This window comes from Opisthocomus hoazin, chromosome 26, assembly GCF_030867145.1.
Source record: "Opisthocomus hoazin isolate bOpiHoa1 chromosome 26, bOpiHoa1.hap1, whole genome shotgun sequence".
NCBI classification, from domain to species: Eukaryota; Metazoa; Chordata; class Aves; order Opisthocomiformes; family Opisthocomidae; genus Opisthocomus; species Opisthocomus hoazin.
In genome coordinates this window covers 3,732,599-3,751,463 of record NC_134439.1, presented here as the reverse complement: position 1 = coordinate 3,751,463, position 18,865 = coordinate 3,732,599, and the positions used below count along the sequence as shown (strand labels likewise).

The 18,865-nt window shown below is 47.2% G+C and overlaps 1 protein-coding gene across 10 annotated transcripts in view; it reads right to left on the bottom strand.

Annotated features, from left to right (window-relative positions):
• TANC2 (tetratricopeptide repeat, ankyrin repeat and coiled-coil containing 2) overlaps positions 1 to 18,865 on the bottom strand; it is a 261,577-nt gene that overhangs the window by 153,972 nt on the left and 88,740 nt on the right. For 7 of the 10 annotated variants that reach the window (XM_075443400.1, XM_075443403.1, XM_075443404.1 and 4 more), the window contains 2 exons: positions 12,752 to 12,823; positions 7,170 to 7,349 (listed from right to left, as the gene is read on the bottom strand). The exons of 1 other annotated variant lie outside the window; for it this stretch is intronic. In XM_075443400.1, the coding sequence (XP_075299515.1) occupies positions 7,170 to 7,349; positions 12,752 to 12,823 (252 nt within the window). The remainder of the gene's footprint in view (positions 1 to 7,169; positions 7,350 to 12,751; positions 12,824 to 18,865) is intronic. 2 more of the 10 variants (XM_075443407.1, XM_075443406.1) reach the window with 2 other exon arrangements.

Sequence of the window (18,865 nt, the reverse complement as noted above, 5' to 3'; positions counted from 1 at the left end):
TCTCCAGATAAAGCAGTGCAGCGAAAGCCAACTCCTCCATACAGTTGCCATAGCAAGCTATGAAGAAGACCAAGGTCTATATCCTGTGCTGACATAGAAGGGAACAAGCCACCTAATTGTACACAACCACCACCAGATGCTTCTCACTTCACGCATGTGCTCAAACAGACAACATCACCTCATCAAGAGGGCTGCAACTGTTCCACCAAACGCCGACACAACACTGTAGTTCTGAAGTCTCTGCTCAGCAATCGACATTTAAACTTCTAGAAATCCTTTCCATTTATTATCCTGCTTTATTTGAACGAACACGTACCGGCACGGCCAGCTTCTCCCCAGCCCTCACACCCCTAAAGCAGCTGCCTGACCATCGCTCGCGTTCACACCCAGCTGAGTGAGTGCATTAGTTTCGAGAGAATAAGTAGTCCCAGTGGGCTGCCATTATTAATCTGGTTTGTCACCATTAAACAAGAAACAATTAGAGTTTCCATGTAGAGAGATCTCAGCTTTTTCAGTCCCACAATTACAGTTAGCATCAAGAATATTCAACCACTTGCTAAAGATGCAGAGAAGGAAGAACCCAGAATCCTTACGGCTATTCCCAAGAGATGCGAAGGAAGACGCAGAGGGCCAGGGTGATAACCAGACCCCAGATCGCCCATTTCCCAGCACTACACATGTCACAGGTGACGAGGACACAGGGGACATCACCCACGGGTGTCCCCAGCCCGGCTGGGTCTGGAGGGTGTTGAGAACCCCAGCGGTGGGTCCTCGCTGGTGTCATGGCGAGTCTCCAGCCTGCTCCGCTCTGCTCTTGCCATCTTTGCAGGATCTAGAGAAAGAGTACGCGTTTTCTCGAGGAAAGAGGACGCTATTAGTTGCCTGAACACACCTAGGAGCACTCCGACTCGCTTCTATGAAGTTTATTCTTCGGGGAAGTTCCCACATTCCAAAGGCACAAAGGAGGAATGTTCTCAAAGCAGGCGATTTGCAGTGAAACCAGTTCCTCAGGTCCATGTCTTCAAAGACGCTGAAGCACCTAATTCACGCTGGATACAGGAGGAATGAGGCCTTTGAGAATCCGAACCTAAACATCTAGGCCACTTGTAGAGAAACGGAATTTATTTCCTCAATTCCTTGATAATATTCTCCCCTCCTCCCTCTGTGTACGGGTACTCACACACAAACGCCCTTTCTAAAAGAATCATAAAGCTTGCAATCTGTCATTCAACAGAAAAAAAATAGAAATAGCCAAGTACAGTGGTGAATAAAATTATCCCTGTGCATATAAATTTACATGCTGTAAATTAAAAATCCTTCCCGGGGAGGACTTCAGTGCAGCACCGGGCTTTGTGCAAATCCTTCGCACGTGGTGGGTTCCGCAGAAACAGAATAAAGCACGGGCAGCCGAGGCTTTCAGCCCAGCATCTCCTCTTTTAACCTAATACAACGCTGGGTACTATTCTTGGCATCGATTCAGGAAAGCACTTTGTAGATACATTCATCTCCACAAGCACCCCTCCTGCAAAGCGATGCTCTCCTGAATGAAGGTATACAACGCAACTGCATTATGTTCATCGCAGCCGTGGCTTTGAGTCATCAACGATACGCTTTTGGTGTGTAGCAGAAGATTTAACCCAATGGTTCTGAAAATGGTTGCTCTCTTTGTGCCGTGAACACAGTAACCTTTAAGTGCTAATTTTATTCCAGACAGAAATCAAAATGGGGTCTTTCACACACTTCTCTTGGGCTGGTGGGGTTTGTTTTTGGTTTTTTAATTTTTTATTATGTATTTTTCACATTACACTTGCTAATAAAGCCACTGTTGTTATAAAAAAATTATTAAACAGCATAAACTGAGGTTGAACACGCTGATCTAAAATATGTTCTTAGCTACTGCTAAACAATAGGTTACCGCAGCAGGAGAGGGAGAGCTGATTACTGATGCCTATTACTACTTCACCCTTTAGAGCCACAGTGACCTTAGTTCTTCTTAATCACCAGACTATTCAGCAGAGTGAAAATTGCCACCATACTGAATATTTATCAACCTCTGAATGCAGCCAAGTCTCCACACACAGAAAACTCAGACACCAACATGCTAGCAAGTGACCTCAGTTCCTCGGGTAAGAGAACTGATGCACCGCATACCGTGTTCCTACGGCTTTTTACCAAAAGTGGACATTTTAACAGTGGATGAAGCGGATGAAAAGCTAGCTTGTTTACAAATCAGCCAGGTAAAGAACTTTAAAAGATTATATTATAAATTAATAAATAGGTAAAGAAATAAAAAGATAGATAGCATTGCCTTTTCTACCGGGCAAGTTTCTGTGCACCATACAGGTTTCTTTTCCTGTTTCAAGGGCTAAATTAAACCCCAAATCAATGTGACCCCCCCCGATGCCCACGAGAAGGGGCCATCTCAGTAGCTGCTTCCCCCTCCCCATCGGCGCTGACAGACCTCCACTGGAACGGACACACGCAGATCCACAATGACCCTGGATAACTTCGCCCTCGAACGTGAGCAAATCATGTTGTGAAGAGCCCAAAGAGTCTTTTGTATTTACATTTTCACCTCTGAAGAACTGCAGAAAGCACACATCCAGCCATCAGTACAGTCACGTTTTGTTACAAATGCTCTTAGGAATTTAATCTTTAGTGAAAAAAAACAACCCGCGACAACAGAGTGTTCCATGTAACAAATGGTACCATTCTGCTAACCGGCCGCGCCGCAGATATGGAAATTACGACATGAACGGGTTAGTCACACACAAATGTATGGAAGAAGCAAACAGCATGAAAAAGCCCCTGCAATTGGATAATTTCTCAACAATTTTCTATGCTCTGAAGGTTGCTTTGAAAAATCCATGTGGCAACTGTCAGATGGACAAAAGCCTCTCTTTGTAATGCTTGAGTTTCCCAGAATTGCCCTCATCCCCTTTCCAGCAGGAATCACTGCAGTCATTGTGCAGGATTAACGGCCGGGCAGCAGAACCAGACGGGGCAGAGAGGAACCCATCACCGCCAGCGCGAGCTGGGAAACGTCTCCGCGCACGGACTCGCCAACTGCCGACCGCTCACTTTGATCTGAAAGCTCCCACAGTCACGCGAAGACTTTGGAACCAAGCTGCTCATCGGTTCTGCTGGAATTTGAGGACGCTACGATGGCACTCACAAGACTTCTCTAAAATCAGAGAGGGCTATTAGGTGAAACTGGGGAGAAACACATCAAACACAGCGCAAGGCTGCGAACTCGTCTTCACAAATCTAATACTAACTCCAAATTTTCTTTCTTTTACAGATCATGCTGGTTTACTAATGAATAAAAATGAGGAGGGTTTTTACAACCTGCCAGTCGATGTCCCCCAGCAAAAAAACCCCAAACCTTTTTACTTGCTGACACAGTAAATGGTCAGTCATTCAACAGCCATCTCTCTCAGCTGCTGATATTTTTTTTTTCTTTTTAAAGCTCTCGGATTAGTAGTAAATAAGAGAGACAGAAGATAAGAAATAGTTGAAGAAATGCGATAAATACTATGAACAACAAAGAGTGGAAAGCATTACTTTCCCAGTTCCTTTACACGTTACCCTAATGAAAGCACACTCCTATAATGATTGAGTGAGGATGTAAAATAAACACCTTCCTTTTACAATATCAACAGTAAATTAAACTAATAATTTAAAAAATCATGCTAATCCACCAACGCACTGAAGCACACTTTGAATTCTAAGTATATCAGGAGCTGCACTGGAGTCATCAAGACACGTACGTGCAGAACATCAGCATGTGCTTTCGGGCTATTCCGGACCACGTCTAGCCGGAAGAGGATGTTTGTAACAGATGGAAAAGGAGAAGTCTGCAAGTAGAAGACAGACGTAGTCCTCTTCCCAATCAATTTCCAATGCATTCTTGTGCATGGCCCCAAAACGGACCTCCGAACAAAACCAGGAGCCTACACTTCTCTCCTCTTGCTTTTGTGTAATAACAATTATCAGCATTTTACTGACGTCATCCTGTTTTGTATGCATCTCGTTCAGGTCTAGATTTCATCACATGTAGTTTCCCAACCAGACCGACCACGGAGCACGCATTTTCACCCGCAGAACATCTACAGCACGGCTCTACAAGCCCACCTCACTGGTGTCTGAGCACACGTCTCGGCAAGCTGCCCAAACCCCTGAAGCCTGTCGAATGGCTACCCCTCCCTTTGCACTGCCACCTGTAAAAGCCACCACTGGAGCTCCAGTGTCTGGTCTTTTGAGGAACTAGCGGGACACTGCAAACAGCAGCCCTGCCAAATCCAACAAAAGCTCTCCGAGTCTGGAGCTAAGTGGAGTCTGATCTGTTTCCACCTGCAAAAAAGATAATTATGAATACACGGAGCTTAATCTGCTAGGCTAAGCTGTGATTTTGAGAAGCAGGAGGAGGTTAATGTCTGCTGACAAGCCCGAGGGGCCAGAAGGGCGAGGGAGGGGATTCTGCCCATTTACTCCGCTCTCGTGAGAACCCACCTGGAGTCCTGCATCCAGCTCTGGAGCCCCCAGCATAGAAGGACGTGGATGTGTTGGAGCGGGTCCAGAGGAGGCCACGAAGATGATCCGAGGGCTGGAGCACCTCTGCTACGAGGACAGGCTGAGGGAGCTGGGGCTGTTCAGCCTGGAGAAGAGAAGGCTCCAGGATGACCTTAGAGCAGCTGCCAGTGCCTGAAGGGGCCGACAGGAAGGATGCAGAGGGGCTTTTCACAAGGGTGTACAGTGATAGGACAAGGAGGAAAGGCTCTAAACTAAAAGAGGGCAGATTTAGATCAGATATTAGGAAGAAATTCTTCACCGTGAGGGCGGTGAGGCCCTGGCCCAGGCTGCCCAGAGAAGCTGTGGCTGCCCCCTCCCTGGCAGGGTTCAAGGCCAGGTTGGATGGAGCTCTGAGCACCCTGGGCTGGTGGAAGATGTCCCTGCTCATGGCAGGGGGTTGGAACCAGATGATCTTTAGGGTCCCTTCCAACCCAAACCATTCTATGATTCTATGACCCACATCGAGGCAGCTCACCGAGCAGGCTGGAAGTTGTTAGAGAAGTGGAGCTGCAGGGCTGTAAGAAAAATTGCTCTTTCCATGGGGTACAGCTGAAACCCTCTGCACACATCTCAGAGACGAGTAATGAACTGTTCCGGTACGTACATAAATACACTGGTACTCACAGCTACAACAGGAGAGCATAAAACCACAAAGGATTACAGTCAAAAGAAGGCGACAGAGAGTAATGACTAAGATAAAGATTCTACAAAGGCCCTAAACTATTTGTAAAATGTAATGCTTTTCATCCTTTCCTAACTGGAAAAAAGGTCTCTGGAACTGGCTAATATTACCCGCCTCTACTGAGGAAGTCACATGAAACAAAGAACAGAAAATCCCCACAAGTAAGTTAAAAACCCAAAGGAAGAGGAAAGTGGATGAATGTGAGGATCATGGGAGAAAACTCAGGAAAAGGAGGAACAAACCAGCTATACATTATGCAGTAAATTAAACAAGTACAGACATGCTGTGAGAAGAAAAAAATAGCCTGGGTTTATTTTTGTCCTTTTTCACACAACCTCTGCTTTTTGTGGCAGGAAGGCTGTGGATTCCACACCTACCCAGTACTACGTGGCAGGGAAAGGAAAAGAAAAGGAAAAAAAGAAAAAGGAGTTTGCCACAAGCACACACAGACTTCCCAGCCCACGCAGGGCTGCAAGCGGTGTATTCGTACCGGAGGAAAGTACTGGTAAGTAGAATAAAAACTATCAAGGTTTTAGAGACACTAAGCTGAAATGGATTGCGTTTTGAAACTGCTTTTGTAATCTGCTACTGAATTTTATGATTCTAAAAGACAAAACCAAACTTAAAAGTTCAGCTTGTTCTGGCGGCTGCTCTGGTGCAGCCCAACACATCGTGCTCTTCGCTGCTCTGCAGAAGAGACGGAAACGCTGCGGGACGAGCGGCCAGGCGGGCCGACCGCCCAGCCCCGGTGTGGGACTGCCAGCGCAAGGACGCTCTCCACAAGGAAGTGTTTCCAAAAAAATCCCCAAAATCCCACAAATCCCTCCAAGCTTCCCATCATCCACCCTCCTGAAGCACTGAGCCACACAGCTGTTCTCACTCCCCCAGAAGAGCTGGGTTAGGCCTTCACGTCTTACAGCAAAACCAGCGACATGGCGGAAGTTCTGAGTGACGGGGTTGGAAGGAGGTGATCCGTAAGGTCCCTTCCAACCCAACCCACTCTGTGATTCCATGAAGACCGCTGGGCAATGCACTGAAACTTCTCTTTTAAACTATTTTCACGTCCCTTTACATCCGCTCCTGGCTGATTCTCCCACGTCTCCCGCAGTCTGCTGCCAGGGAAGGGGCCCGGCCCACCGCGGGCTCCTGCACAGGGACCCCGTCCTGACCCGGGACTCTCCTCCCGTCCTTTGCAACTTCTCCTTCCCCACAGGGCAGGGAAACCCAAAGGTACAAAGGGTGTCAGAGCTCCCTTTCGTAAGCACAGGTCTGATGACGTGGGGTAAAAGCTCTTCCCGGGGGGGTCTCTCGGTGCACGCGCCGTGCGCTGGCTGATCGGTTTCACAGCTGGGCACGGAGGGACGGCAGGTTGGAGGCAAGAAGCAAGTTTCTCAAAACTGTTCCCAGAAATACCACGTCAGGCTTTTAAATACGTTAGACTCAAGCGCTTTTGAAAATCCACCTACTTTAAAATCTCTAGGTGTTCAAATCACAATCCCAGCAGATTAGATAAACAAAACAGTTCAAAAATATGCATGAACCACGAAAAAAATCACTTTGCTGTACATTATTTCTGATGTATTCTCTCAGCATTCAAAATTTTAGCATAAAGTTCTTTAAAATTACTGTAACATTTCCACTGCGCATAAACCACAATACAATGTGGAACTGAAGCCCATTCTGCCATAAATTTCTCAGAAAACTAGAGGTTATTTGTAAAACAGAGAGATCCTTTTCAGAACAGAAAGATTTCTCTGTCAGCGCGCAACCCAATCTGTTCCCGGCTTTGCCTGCAGTAGCTGCTATAATAAACAAACGATGACTGGCACACAGAAGCTCGTTCAAAGCGTTTTCTTACAGATTTTTGCACCAATGGACCTTAAAAGCCCCACTGAACTTTATTTAAAGTCCTTACCAGTTAACTTCTTCACAGGTTGGAGCCGAACACTGATAGACTGATGTGTGAGTAAGGGGGAGGATGGAAGGGAGCGGGACATGCCCTCCATAATCCGAATGTGCTGCATACCTTCGGTCACTGGGAGTGGCGGAATGGCGTAGTCGGGTTCAAAAGCACAGTCGTTCTCTGTGGAGGTGCCTGCCAGGGACAGAAAAATAAAAGGGAACTGGTCAGAATACAAGGGACGCTCCCGCTTTCAGCAGCCCGGGACGGAGGAGTGGCTGGCTCGGGGGAGCCGGGATGGCTGCTTTCTCATGTTCTTCTTGCATGGTCTTGACACTGCCCTTGAAGAAATTAAATGTCTGGCACAGCATCTCAGCACGTCTCTTTAGATTATGAATGGCGTAACCATGAAGAATTTATTTTGACTTTTTATTTGTCTTTCAGAGTCCTGGAGTCACCAGTTTCAAATATAATTCAGACAAAGCAATAACCCTTTTACTGGTAATTTTTCTGTGTGTTTATATTGTGGATTCTAACACCAAAAATTTCAGCTGAATTAAATTTCCATACGAGGACCTTTAGCCTGGAAAAAACCCCCACCGCAACTGAAGAACCAAACCCTCCGCGAGCAGCCACCCCCAACACCTCACAGCAGCACCCAGAGCCGCAGGAAGCCCGGCCGGGGGTCTCATCACCACAGAGCCACACGCAAGACGCCAAGTAACACGGCATCGAGTGCAGATAGAACAAGGAAGGCTCACACTGCTACCTGCTGCACTAAATATTAACGACAAATGAAAGGCAGGTGCTCGGCATCAGCACGAGTTGGGAGCTGTAAGGTTCCTCCTGTCAGCTGCAGACTACGGAAGCCTCCGGGTCAAGAGCACTTGGTTCTCCACCTCCAGTCAGCGAGATGAACAGCCTAACACAGACAACCAGTAACTCATCTGCAAAACCAACTTCAAACTGTTACGTTAATATTTCACTACAGATAATGTAAGAAGATTACACTCGCACCACACCTTTAGGAGATGGATTTTAGCTTTTAGTGCCTACTAATGCTTTTCCTCCACAAAGACATTCATTACTTGATTTCCATTGGATAGCTGTGTGGTTCTCAGCGGCTTGCGAGAATATGTTTAAAAGGGAAAATGTAACTCCTGGACAGAAGGGTAGACAGACAAAAGAGGGGAGAAGACACGAGGGTAAACGCCTGAAATACGTGGCATTCCAGAGGAGACGATGAACTAACTCCATTCCAGATAGCCAAAGGACAACATGAACAACCCAACTTATCATTTCGATCGGAGGAAAAACCCGTATTGAAGTAACTGTCAAAAATCTTGGAGAAGCTCCTGAAATGCACTAAGAGGTCTATCGTTTGTGGCTAAAATCCCTCCATTACTGATGCCAACTGCCAGGAACATCTCTCAGCACTTTTGTATCATTCTCTACAAGAAACCAAAGCAGCCACGAGCACCCTTTACACATGCACTGTTTTTGACAGCTCAAAATATTCCTTTTACTCTCTTGCTTACTGAACACTTGCCACATTCACCGTAGTCTACTCAACGTATTTTCAAAGTCTAATCCTTACAGAGGTGGTTTCTTTAACTTCCAGACGCCCCAGTAAGCATGCTACAGTTCGATATGTTTTATTAATCCGAGACTGTCATTACTGCCACCAACCATGAGCCAGACACTGATGTTTTTCTATTCATTTCATGCTGCTTTAATTAAGTGTGCACATGAATGCTCTAATGAAGTACATTCCTTGAAGAGGACACAGATTACTGCTATTCTTTTTTTTTTTTTTTGGTATTAGAAGATGCTGTTGTTGACAATATCATGCCTTTTTTAATATATATATCTCCAAATACATATGTATATGTGTGTGTGTATATATAAATATATAAAAAGATTTGGCTAAAGTCACAGAAAACCAGAACTCTTGCCTTGCCACCTTTCCCCTGCAGTTACTACCATTGCCACATGAGCAGCAGCCCAGCCTTGCTTCTCACTCTGCAACCATCCCAGCGAGGCAGCCGTGTGCCGCTGTGACCCACTCCCATCAGCACCGCTTCGTTACAGACACGGAGTCTGCGCTTACGGCCATCTCCAACACCCTTCACCCCTCTGGTCACACACACCAGCAGTGCTGCGGTCTGCTGAAGCTGCACCCCTCTCATGTAATTTTGGGGTCCACCAAAGAGGTGTCTGCATCCAAGCAAGGTGTCTGGAAGCGCTTCTGGAAGGCAGGGAGTTCAGGACAAGATTCATCTAATGACGCGTTTCAGGGCTCTGCTTCAGGAAGGGAAGAATCCCAGCCCGGACACTCCACTGGCTCCACGCATCACCTCTCGTGGGATATGAAGGGACTCGAGGGCGATGGGCAGCTCCACGGCACCCACCCACGTCCAGCCAGCTGAGCAGCTCCAGGCCTCCCGGTCGACACACGGCTCAGCTACACACACCAACCGCAGCCTCAGGGGCTGGACGCTGGTGCTTCTCAGATCCTCCACCAGCCCCGACGCCAAGCAGACAGCACACACGAGGCACAACGGAGAGACGCACGTGCTCGAGAGCAAGCCCAAGCCTTGCACACACACAGCGCACGGGACAGTGCTACTGCTCAGCAGAGCTTGGTATCTCACGTTTGATGATCTTGTTCCTAAATGTTTTCTGCTCATCATCCAAAAGATGCAATGGATCTACAAGTGCATAATTTTTTCCAGGAGGGCACAATTTGATAGCATGCTGCTAATGTAGCAAAAAAACCCAAAAAACAACCTGACTTCTTCCAGCTGCGCATTGCCAACTGCAATTATTGGCTCCATATATAGCTTACTTGACATAAGCTGATGGAGGACCCTGCTTTTTCCAGGGTTACTGTGAGCTGAACACCTCTGCTGACTCTGCAAGTCTATTGATAATCACCTGTGAGTACCAGGAAAGGCAACCCGGCACCGGTGCCAGAAGCGGCATTGGCATCGACAGCAGCAAGCTACGATGTTTTTTCAAAATACATCTGGCGCCAGACACACACACAAAAACGATTTGTCATCACTGATTTTGGTTCTTAAGAACTATGTTCAAATTTCCTCCGGCTAGATTTGGGGGTTTGAGGGAAATAAACACCAGGCATCTTCTGCAGCTTAAGGTCTGGGAAAGACCTCAAACTCCGCGTACATTTCTCTGGTTATCATGGGGTAAGTTCACAGAATCTTTGCTCACTCTTCATCTAAAACCAAGGGCAACTGAGGCAGTATCCTATAAAGAAACAAAAGTAACGGTATCTTTGCAAAGTCTTCAGGATTATTTTCCCTCTTAAAATGGAAACGCTTTACCACAAAACCAGTGAACTCACAAAATACCCACAACGTACTATTTTCATTCCACAGATGTCAAAATTCTTCCCTCACCGTTGCTGGAGTAAACACACACACAAGCAAGGTAAGTGAAAAAGTCTTAAATTTCAGTCAGAATGAATATTGGGTTTATCAAATCCTCGAAGTAGGGACCATTCAAGGCTGAACTGGAACTCTGACAGCTTGTCTATGAAATATATTTAAATGAAACGTTACTGCAAAGTGCGTATCTGAACTAACAAACTATTTCTTGAAGTTTTCCAAGATAATGAGGCTTTACAGGCAGCTGTAAGGCCTGGGCATCACACCTGGCAACAGGGCTGTTTGAAAGCTTCCATGTAAGTAAGATGACCACCTCCTTTCAGTCGGCCGCTTTATCTCAGCATAATAAAACCCCTTCAAACACCGTTACGAAAAACACATGTTAACGGGCAGCCAGCTAGCAACTCACAGACACAGAACAGGGCAAAGACAATACTTCTATGGGCAAAGAGACAACTTCTCCCACACCGTAGAAAGCTTGTGTCTACACTCACATCCATTGATCCCAATGGAAGTATTTCACGCAGAAGCTCATTTCTCCAAGAAGCTGGAAGTATTTTTTTTAACTGTTTCCCCTCCTGCTCCCTCTCACGCTGAGACTCTTTGCTAACTACTGCAATTCTTAGAGTCATATTCCTTGAGGCAAACAGACGCAGGCTGGTCATTCTTTGGCAAGTCAGCATTTGCCAAAAAAGCCCCATGTTCTCTGCCCAAACCCAGTACTTTTCCACAGCAGCCGAATAAATAGGCTGAGAGGTAACCTGGGAGAACAGAGTCTACAGAAACACGGCAGGCAGCTCCCACCTCCTAACAACAAACCAGGGGACAAACCCCAGGCAAACACGAGGACATCACAGGGACTCGGGGCAGGGGAAGCGGACACGGCTCCGCGGCACAACGAACACACCAGCAAGTCCATCTCAGCCAGCGGTGTCTGGAAAAGGGCAACCACTCGCTCCGTATTCTCAAAGCACGGGAATGCTACTTGCATGCAAGCTATCACGGGGTATGCGCAGTTATAAATTCCCTTGTTCCTTCCTGGTTTTATTTTAGCTTTTCCATTTTAAAATAAGAAAACCTAAAATAATACATGTTTAAACAATAAAAAAAAGATCCGATGTTAACAGAGCAGTTTCAGCTGTTAATGTTTCACAGGGCTTCAGGGTTTTAACTCTAAATACGGATCCTCCTAAGTCTGATGGCAGGCTTCAATCACTTGCAGTAATTTCGCCTGGACAACACTGGAATACTGCCAAAAAAGAACAATGCTCTGGAGAAAATGTCGCCATTATAAGTCATTAGGACACCATGACAACAACAGACTTCAACCTCAATGAAATGAAAATTATTGCTGCAGTCTGAAGAAGAAAGTAAGTCAGTGCACACAGCACCTGCTAGAGCCACGCTGCCAAAAACCACATCTTCATCTCAAAAGCTGTGTGAAAATACCAGCATTTTCATAACCCTTACAAACGAGGAAATGCTTAAAATCTTAAGTAAGCATTTAAGCCAGCGCAGATCTAAGAGCTGTTGCTGCCAGCGACAGAAACCCCCACTGCACGGCTCTGGTGGTGGTTCTAGCCACCAAGCCTACTGTCAACGATGGATACTCAACATTGGAGTTTGCAGAATCATTTTTATAAAGAATACAAAAACTACTTTTACTCCTCTCTTTCTAGGGCTTTTTGCCTGTTCCTGTAGGACAAAACAAAGCAGACGATGTTCCACACGGCTGTCCAGGTCCCAGGTCGCCCCTCCATCACATCAAGGGTCTGGGGCAAGGATGGCCCGGTGACTGAGAACCCGCCAGGTTCTCCCCTTTGCAATCAGGGGAAGGCAAGTGGCCTGTTGATTTGTGTTGGTACGTTCTGAAGGCTTCTCACACCCCCAGCTTCCACAACCGCCCTGGCGTAAGCTCCGTCCCTCTGTCAGCGAAACGGAGATGCAGCACCTCCACAGGGACACCTGCGCCACACCATGATCTAGTCTGAACTCCTTCAGACCACACAAAGATAGTCTGTTCTGTGAATATCAGTACAGTTGTAGTACAGTTGTAGTTACGTGGAGAATAATGGTGGTTACAAAACTCCGTCAGATTCCACAGTCTCATGACAAACACGACACGTATATATAAAAGGCGAACAAATGAGGAATGAGTCACTGAGGCAGAACAACACTAAGGTTTACCTTGCCCAGATCGGCTCTGGCGGGAGTCTACACTTGCCTGTCTTCGGTCTGGTGGCTCCTCGTTCCCTCCATCTGCATGAGAACCAAAACAGCAGAAGTAGAACATCATAGTGGACAGGTCAGGCAGATGCAACTTTCCCTTGAGTACCATCGCCTATCGGGTAGGAACCGCCGAAGGGAAGGTCCCTCCTGCGGACGGAAACTGGGGCGAACTGCTGACTGACTCCTCTGCTGCTCCTCGCAGTTTCTCCCCAGCTCACGGAAATGAAATCCGTGAGGCCCTCAGGATGTCGGCAGGCTTTTAATTTCTCCTACTGACCCCACAGATACTTGAATGAAATAGTAATTGGGTTGTGCATCTTCATATAGTTCCTCCACTTTGGACTGTTCTATCTAAATATAAAAAATATTAAGCATATGATGAAAGAGATCAAGTTTAAAGAAAAAAAAAAAGGGGGAATAGTCCTTGAAATTGTTTCCCTTCAAAATTATTTGTCAGCTAAAAAAATGGGAGGGCTGGAAGAACAAAACCACTCTCATTATATCCTCTTGTTTAGGAAAGCAGCTATAGTTAACAAATAAAAATCCATCTGGACAAATGTAGAGTGGGACACTGTGTACAACAGTATACAATTAATTACATGCTGGTCTTCATTGATCAACTGACCAGATTAGAAACAATAGATATGCACATCCATCCAGCTGCTTGAGTACACAGGGCTTATGCAAGCTGAAAGCAAAAAGAACTCTGGCTACGCAGATTGTCAAAAAGCAAACCCAGGCATTTAAAATGCAGGATGTATTTCAGAGGTTATTACACCTTCTGGCAGGAGGAGGGGAGGCTTTTATAATCTTTAAAAATAGTTTCGAAAGAACTGAATTCTTAAATAGCTGTTTAAAAACTCCATAGCTGATTTCAGCATTTATACTTTTGGATTATACTGAAAGCAGCTGCACTCGGATATGTTTATATCTGTATATATCTATAATATGTATCAATATATCCCCAAAGCTATTTGTTGGGTGGTCCTGTTACCCCATAAAGTAACTCAGCTTTATCAACTCATACCACGTGTGAGTTACACCCGTTAGTCTGGCTTGAAAGGGAAGCCCTGGCCCAGGCTGCCCAGAGGGGCTGTGGAGTCCCCTTCTCTGGAGATATTCCAGCCCCGCCTGGCCGCGGTGCTGTGCAGCCTGCTCTGGGTGACCCTGCTTGGGCAGGGGGTTGGGCTGGGTGACCCACAGAGGTCCATGCCAACCCCTGCCATGCTGGGGTTCTGTGACTCTGTGTACTGGAGCCCAACAGCAGGACTGGTACGGTGACCGAACTCCGGTCTCCCCCGACCCCAGCAGAGCCGGAGCACAGCCCGGGCCGTGGCGAGGGCTTTTGCTCCTACTTCCAGCCCTCAGCTTCCCTGACGCCAGGCTCAGGCAACTTCAACGGGTGCCAGCAATGTGGTTTGCAGTCACCTTTGCATTTTTCCCTGCAGGTAAAGGTCAGCGTTCTAAAGCCAGCTAAAGCATCCTGGAAATCCCGTATTTTCTACCAGCTGCCTGTGCCCAGAGAAGCCATCACCACTGCCAGGCGTCAGGCAGGCCACAGACCACGACATTTTCCCTCCTTGCTTTTCTAGTCTGGCTGCAAGAAGGATGTGACATTGCACATACGACAGCAATTCCGAGTTATTCAAGGAGCCTTTATTAGCCCGGAGATACCCTCTCGGGGTTAGTTACACTGAGTCCTCCTACAGGCCGGCTGGCAGCAAAGAATATTCATCTAATGGAGGATTAAAGATCACTCTCTCTGTTTTCACCTGTAACACAGAACGCTGGGCTTGCGCTCTGCTTTGCACACAGACATAATCCTCACCGCTAAAGGCCACCGGCTGTGAGCCCACACGCACAACCTCTCAGTTACGAAGAAAACAAAAAACCTTTCAGTTCCAAACATAAATACGCAACGCGAGATAATGATGAGGATTGAAAGTTTCAAAAGATGAGGGTTACAAACTGAAAATCTCAGTATTAAAACCAGGAGTAAAACCCTATATTTATCAAAACCCACATAATCATCATCGAACGACAAACTTAATATTTCTCTTTTCTTTTTTTGCATCATTACTGTGAGTGACGCTAAGTGACTGCCTTCCCAGGGCCGTCCCGCTCACCCACAGGCGGGTGCTGGCAAACCCTCCCCCCCGCCCGCAGCGGCGAGAGGCCGGGCTGGTTCTGGCGGAGGAGATGCTGCAGGATGCGACCTCGCAGGAGACCATGGGTGCAAAGGGCTGGTTACGCGGCAGGGAGGGACCAACGGCCCCGTCCTGCCATGGGAATAACCCAGGGCATCCCCGGGGACAGGAGGATACAACACAGCTGGGTTCAATGACATTTTAAAAAACCTCTGAAATCAGACTTCAAAATCTCATGCAATTTTTGCTTTAATTTAAAACTATGGTAAAACGAACGAACTCCAGACTCTTTCCAGTGGTGCCCAGCGACAGGACAAGGGGCAACGGGCACAAACTGAAGCAGAGGAAGCTCCAGCTGAACCCGAGGAAGAACTTCTTCCCTCTGAGGGTCACGGAGCCCTGGCCCAGGCTGCCCGGGGAGGCTGTGGAGTCTCCTTCTCTGGAGATATTCCAGCCCCGCCTGGACGCGGTGCTGTGCAGCCTGCTCTGGGTGACCCTGCTTGGGCAGGGGGTTGGGCTGGGTGACCCACAGAGGGCCCTTCCAGCCCCTGCCATGCTGGGGTTCTGTGAATGTTTGGTGACATGAAACTGGTTTGTTAAGTTTTTCTTGAACTTACAGAACAACTTTTTCCAAGGTGCTTTGCAGTAAGACTTTAACAACAGCATAACTCTCATTTCAGTTAAATGCTTTTGAACACCAAAGGCAGTTAATATTTCATTATGTTAATAATAGTTTCACTATCATAAACAGATGTTCTGAATTAACTTTAAAACGCCCTTATTCTAAATCATCTCAAAGAGCTACGTAATATCCAAAAACTCTGAATATATGCCTGACAGAGATGGAAGAGTTTTGAAAGTTAGGAAAAAGAAAATTAATAAAGGACTTCAAGGACCAAATTGGGCTTCAAACATCATAGCACTCTTCACTGCAAGAGTGGTCAGGCACTGGAATAGGTGGCCCAGGGCAGTGGTGGAGTCCCCATCCCTGGAGGTGTTCAAAAACCGTGTAGATGTGGCACTTCGGGACATGGTTTAGCAGGCTTGGGGGTGTTGGGTTGATCGTTGGACTTGATGATCTCAGGTGATTCTGTGATTCTAAGGGATTCCTGAGCTCTCCAGTCAATGCTGCTGGGTAGGACGAATCTGGAGATGAAGGAACCGACCAAGCAGGAACCCATGCTCAATCCAGTTGTTATTTTTTTTTTCTATATAACTGGGCTCTTTGAAAACACATTGCCCTCACACCCTCAGTGTGGGTTTGCTTTAGTTCAGCCCCATTCCCACTCCTGCAGAGGCTCCCTCCTCACCCAGCTGGGTTGACCTGCCGGCCTGCTCCAGACACCCACTGCCCCCGCACGCAGATCAGTGAAGAATAAACCATCATTCTCAGGGGACCTGTAACCGCTCTCAGCAACAAGGGCCACCATCCCTGGGGTTGGGCTGGAGACCGAGGACAGCAGAGTGTCTCTTGCTCTTCTGCCACGACGTGCAGCTGGGAAACTCCAGTGCCAAAGCACCAACCTGTGTTTTATCATGACTGGTTTGCAGCTCTTCCAGAATTTGGTTCTCCCATTCACAGGAGCAACAAGGATTTTCCTTGACACCTTTTTTGGTAGGGAGGAAATGCAAGCTGCTGTCTGGAAGGCAGAAAGCTTTTACACAATAGCTTTACCGAGAATCTAAATCCTACTTGGGATTGTCTACAATGGAATAAATCTAAGAGGCAAGCATTTTCTTTATTTTAAAAGAAAAAACTGTGAGCTTTTCAGCCCAAAGTGAGTAGGTTTAGGTCTCTCGGAAGTCACCTTCCCTACTGAGGTGAAGCAGGTATTTTCCAAGTGCAGTAAATGTATAAAACACGTGATGGGAGCTTCGAGATACAACACCAACGCGCCAGCGGCAGTGCTGTTGGAATACTCAGAGCCCAAGCAGGAATTCTTCTATTTAAGATCACTGGGAAGGACAGGATCTCTAGCGGTACAGTAACCAAGCCGGTACTCGTGCTCTGCAAAGCGACATTACCCAAGGCAGCAGAGCCGACGGCCCCGCTCTCCGACGCCCTCCAACACCCAACAGCGGGGTGCCAAACGGGGACGGCTCGCTGCCAAAGCTGCCCGGTCCGAGAACAGCAACTGCTGCTCAGGGTTCACAGCCTGGTACGGACTCCTCAGGTAACGTGCAAGTTACACAACGTATTAAGGGGGAGAGAAGAATCACACTGAATTAACTTCCCAAATCAGCTGAGGAGGGTGGGCAAGGAAAAAAGAAATCTGATGACTCAGCATACGCCATGTCTTTAGTCAGCATGCGATTGCACTCGCCCGTCACTGCTGCGTTTGGTGCCGTTGCAGCAAAGGCTGGAGCTTGGGTGAAACACAGCAAAATCTCACGGGCACTCCCGAACCCACTCGGTGGCTCTGAACGAGGACTGCCCCGCGAGTGAGCACAGCCGAGTAGCGCCGTCCCTCCCAACAATGCGGAGCAGCGCAGGCACGCACGTGCGGGCGCGCTTCACGTGCGCAAATGGAACCACAGCTTCACCGCATCAACGTCAGGCAGCCCGGCGAGCTCGGAGCTGTTTCGGGAAGCCCTTTACCCCCTGCCCCACGGACCCCCGACCCTTCCCATCCACCGTGCCCTCTGTTCCGGGAAAGCAGCAGAGAGCAGACCCCGGCAGGACGGAGTCTCCAGGGCAGAGCGGGCACCTCATCCCTTGCAGGCAGGAATCGTGTGATGAGGAACACTTGCAATAAAAATATATATAAAAAAATACAAACAAATCAATGCCAGGGAGTGGAAAAGGCTGATACCTGCAGAATTTAAGATGTATGGTGAAAAGGCAGAGGAGTGCGGGAAGAGAAGGAACAGCCCGCAGTTCAGAGTTGAACAACTGAACTATTTAATTTTTCTCTTTGCTACAAAACAAAATTTTGAGCACACTCCATTCCCTGCAGTGGCAGAGCAAGCTTACCCGGAAACAATACCATACATAATTAAAGAGTTATCTTAACATACATGCAAAAAAAGGGACAAATTCCTGTTGCCAAGGGAACATTAATTCTCACATTTTCAAACTTCCGAGTTCTCGAGTTTCCCGTTTTGGCAGCGTTCAACCCCTTGTGCCTATCGGGACTCTGTTGTTCCAGCAGTGCTGTTAGTTATTTGATTCATCCAGGATTTCGGTAGTGGTTCGTATTTGCCTTAGCAATACCTTTTCTTTATAGGCACGACCTACTCTTCGGCCAATAGCTTGCACAGAGAGATCACTCACGGAAGGGCAATCAGCTGGGCCGCTGCAGCGACGGTCAGCGTGGTGAAACGCCACAGCTACTGCCACAGCCTCAGACGCGGCACCTAAAGGAGGTCACCAACCGTAAATCGGTTGTGTAATCATTGCTACGATATACAAATATCTGTGTTAATTTAAAATAAAAATCAGAAAAGACCGAGGTGAACCTGGTTAAGGAGCTCCTACAGAAGTTGCCATGAGAAACAAAATAGGGGTTTTTTTTTGCAAATGCCACAAGGGAAGTGAATTGCACAGTCAAATATTGGCTCAGTAATCCGTATTTTCTTGCATTGAGCAAGGAGAGGGAGCAAAACTTTTGTGATTTTTTAAAAATTTTTAAATACCTCATTGTTAAGAAAGTCTATTAAGATTTACACACTATTTTAATTTCCGAAAGATGCTGTCTCATCAGCAACTAACATCCCTCCAGCAGGGATGTGAGACAGAACGCAGGGTCAGAAATCCAACGAGGGCCGTCCGAGCGGACGAGGATGTGGCAAGCACACAGCGAACAGCAATAGCGGCTAATTCTTTGTCTCAACTACAGAGGGATTAAGTAATCTCAACACCATCACGTGCAGGAACAGCTTCGGAAAAGCCGTCTCTCCCACTATAAATGGGTCTGAGCAACGC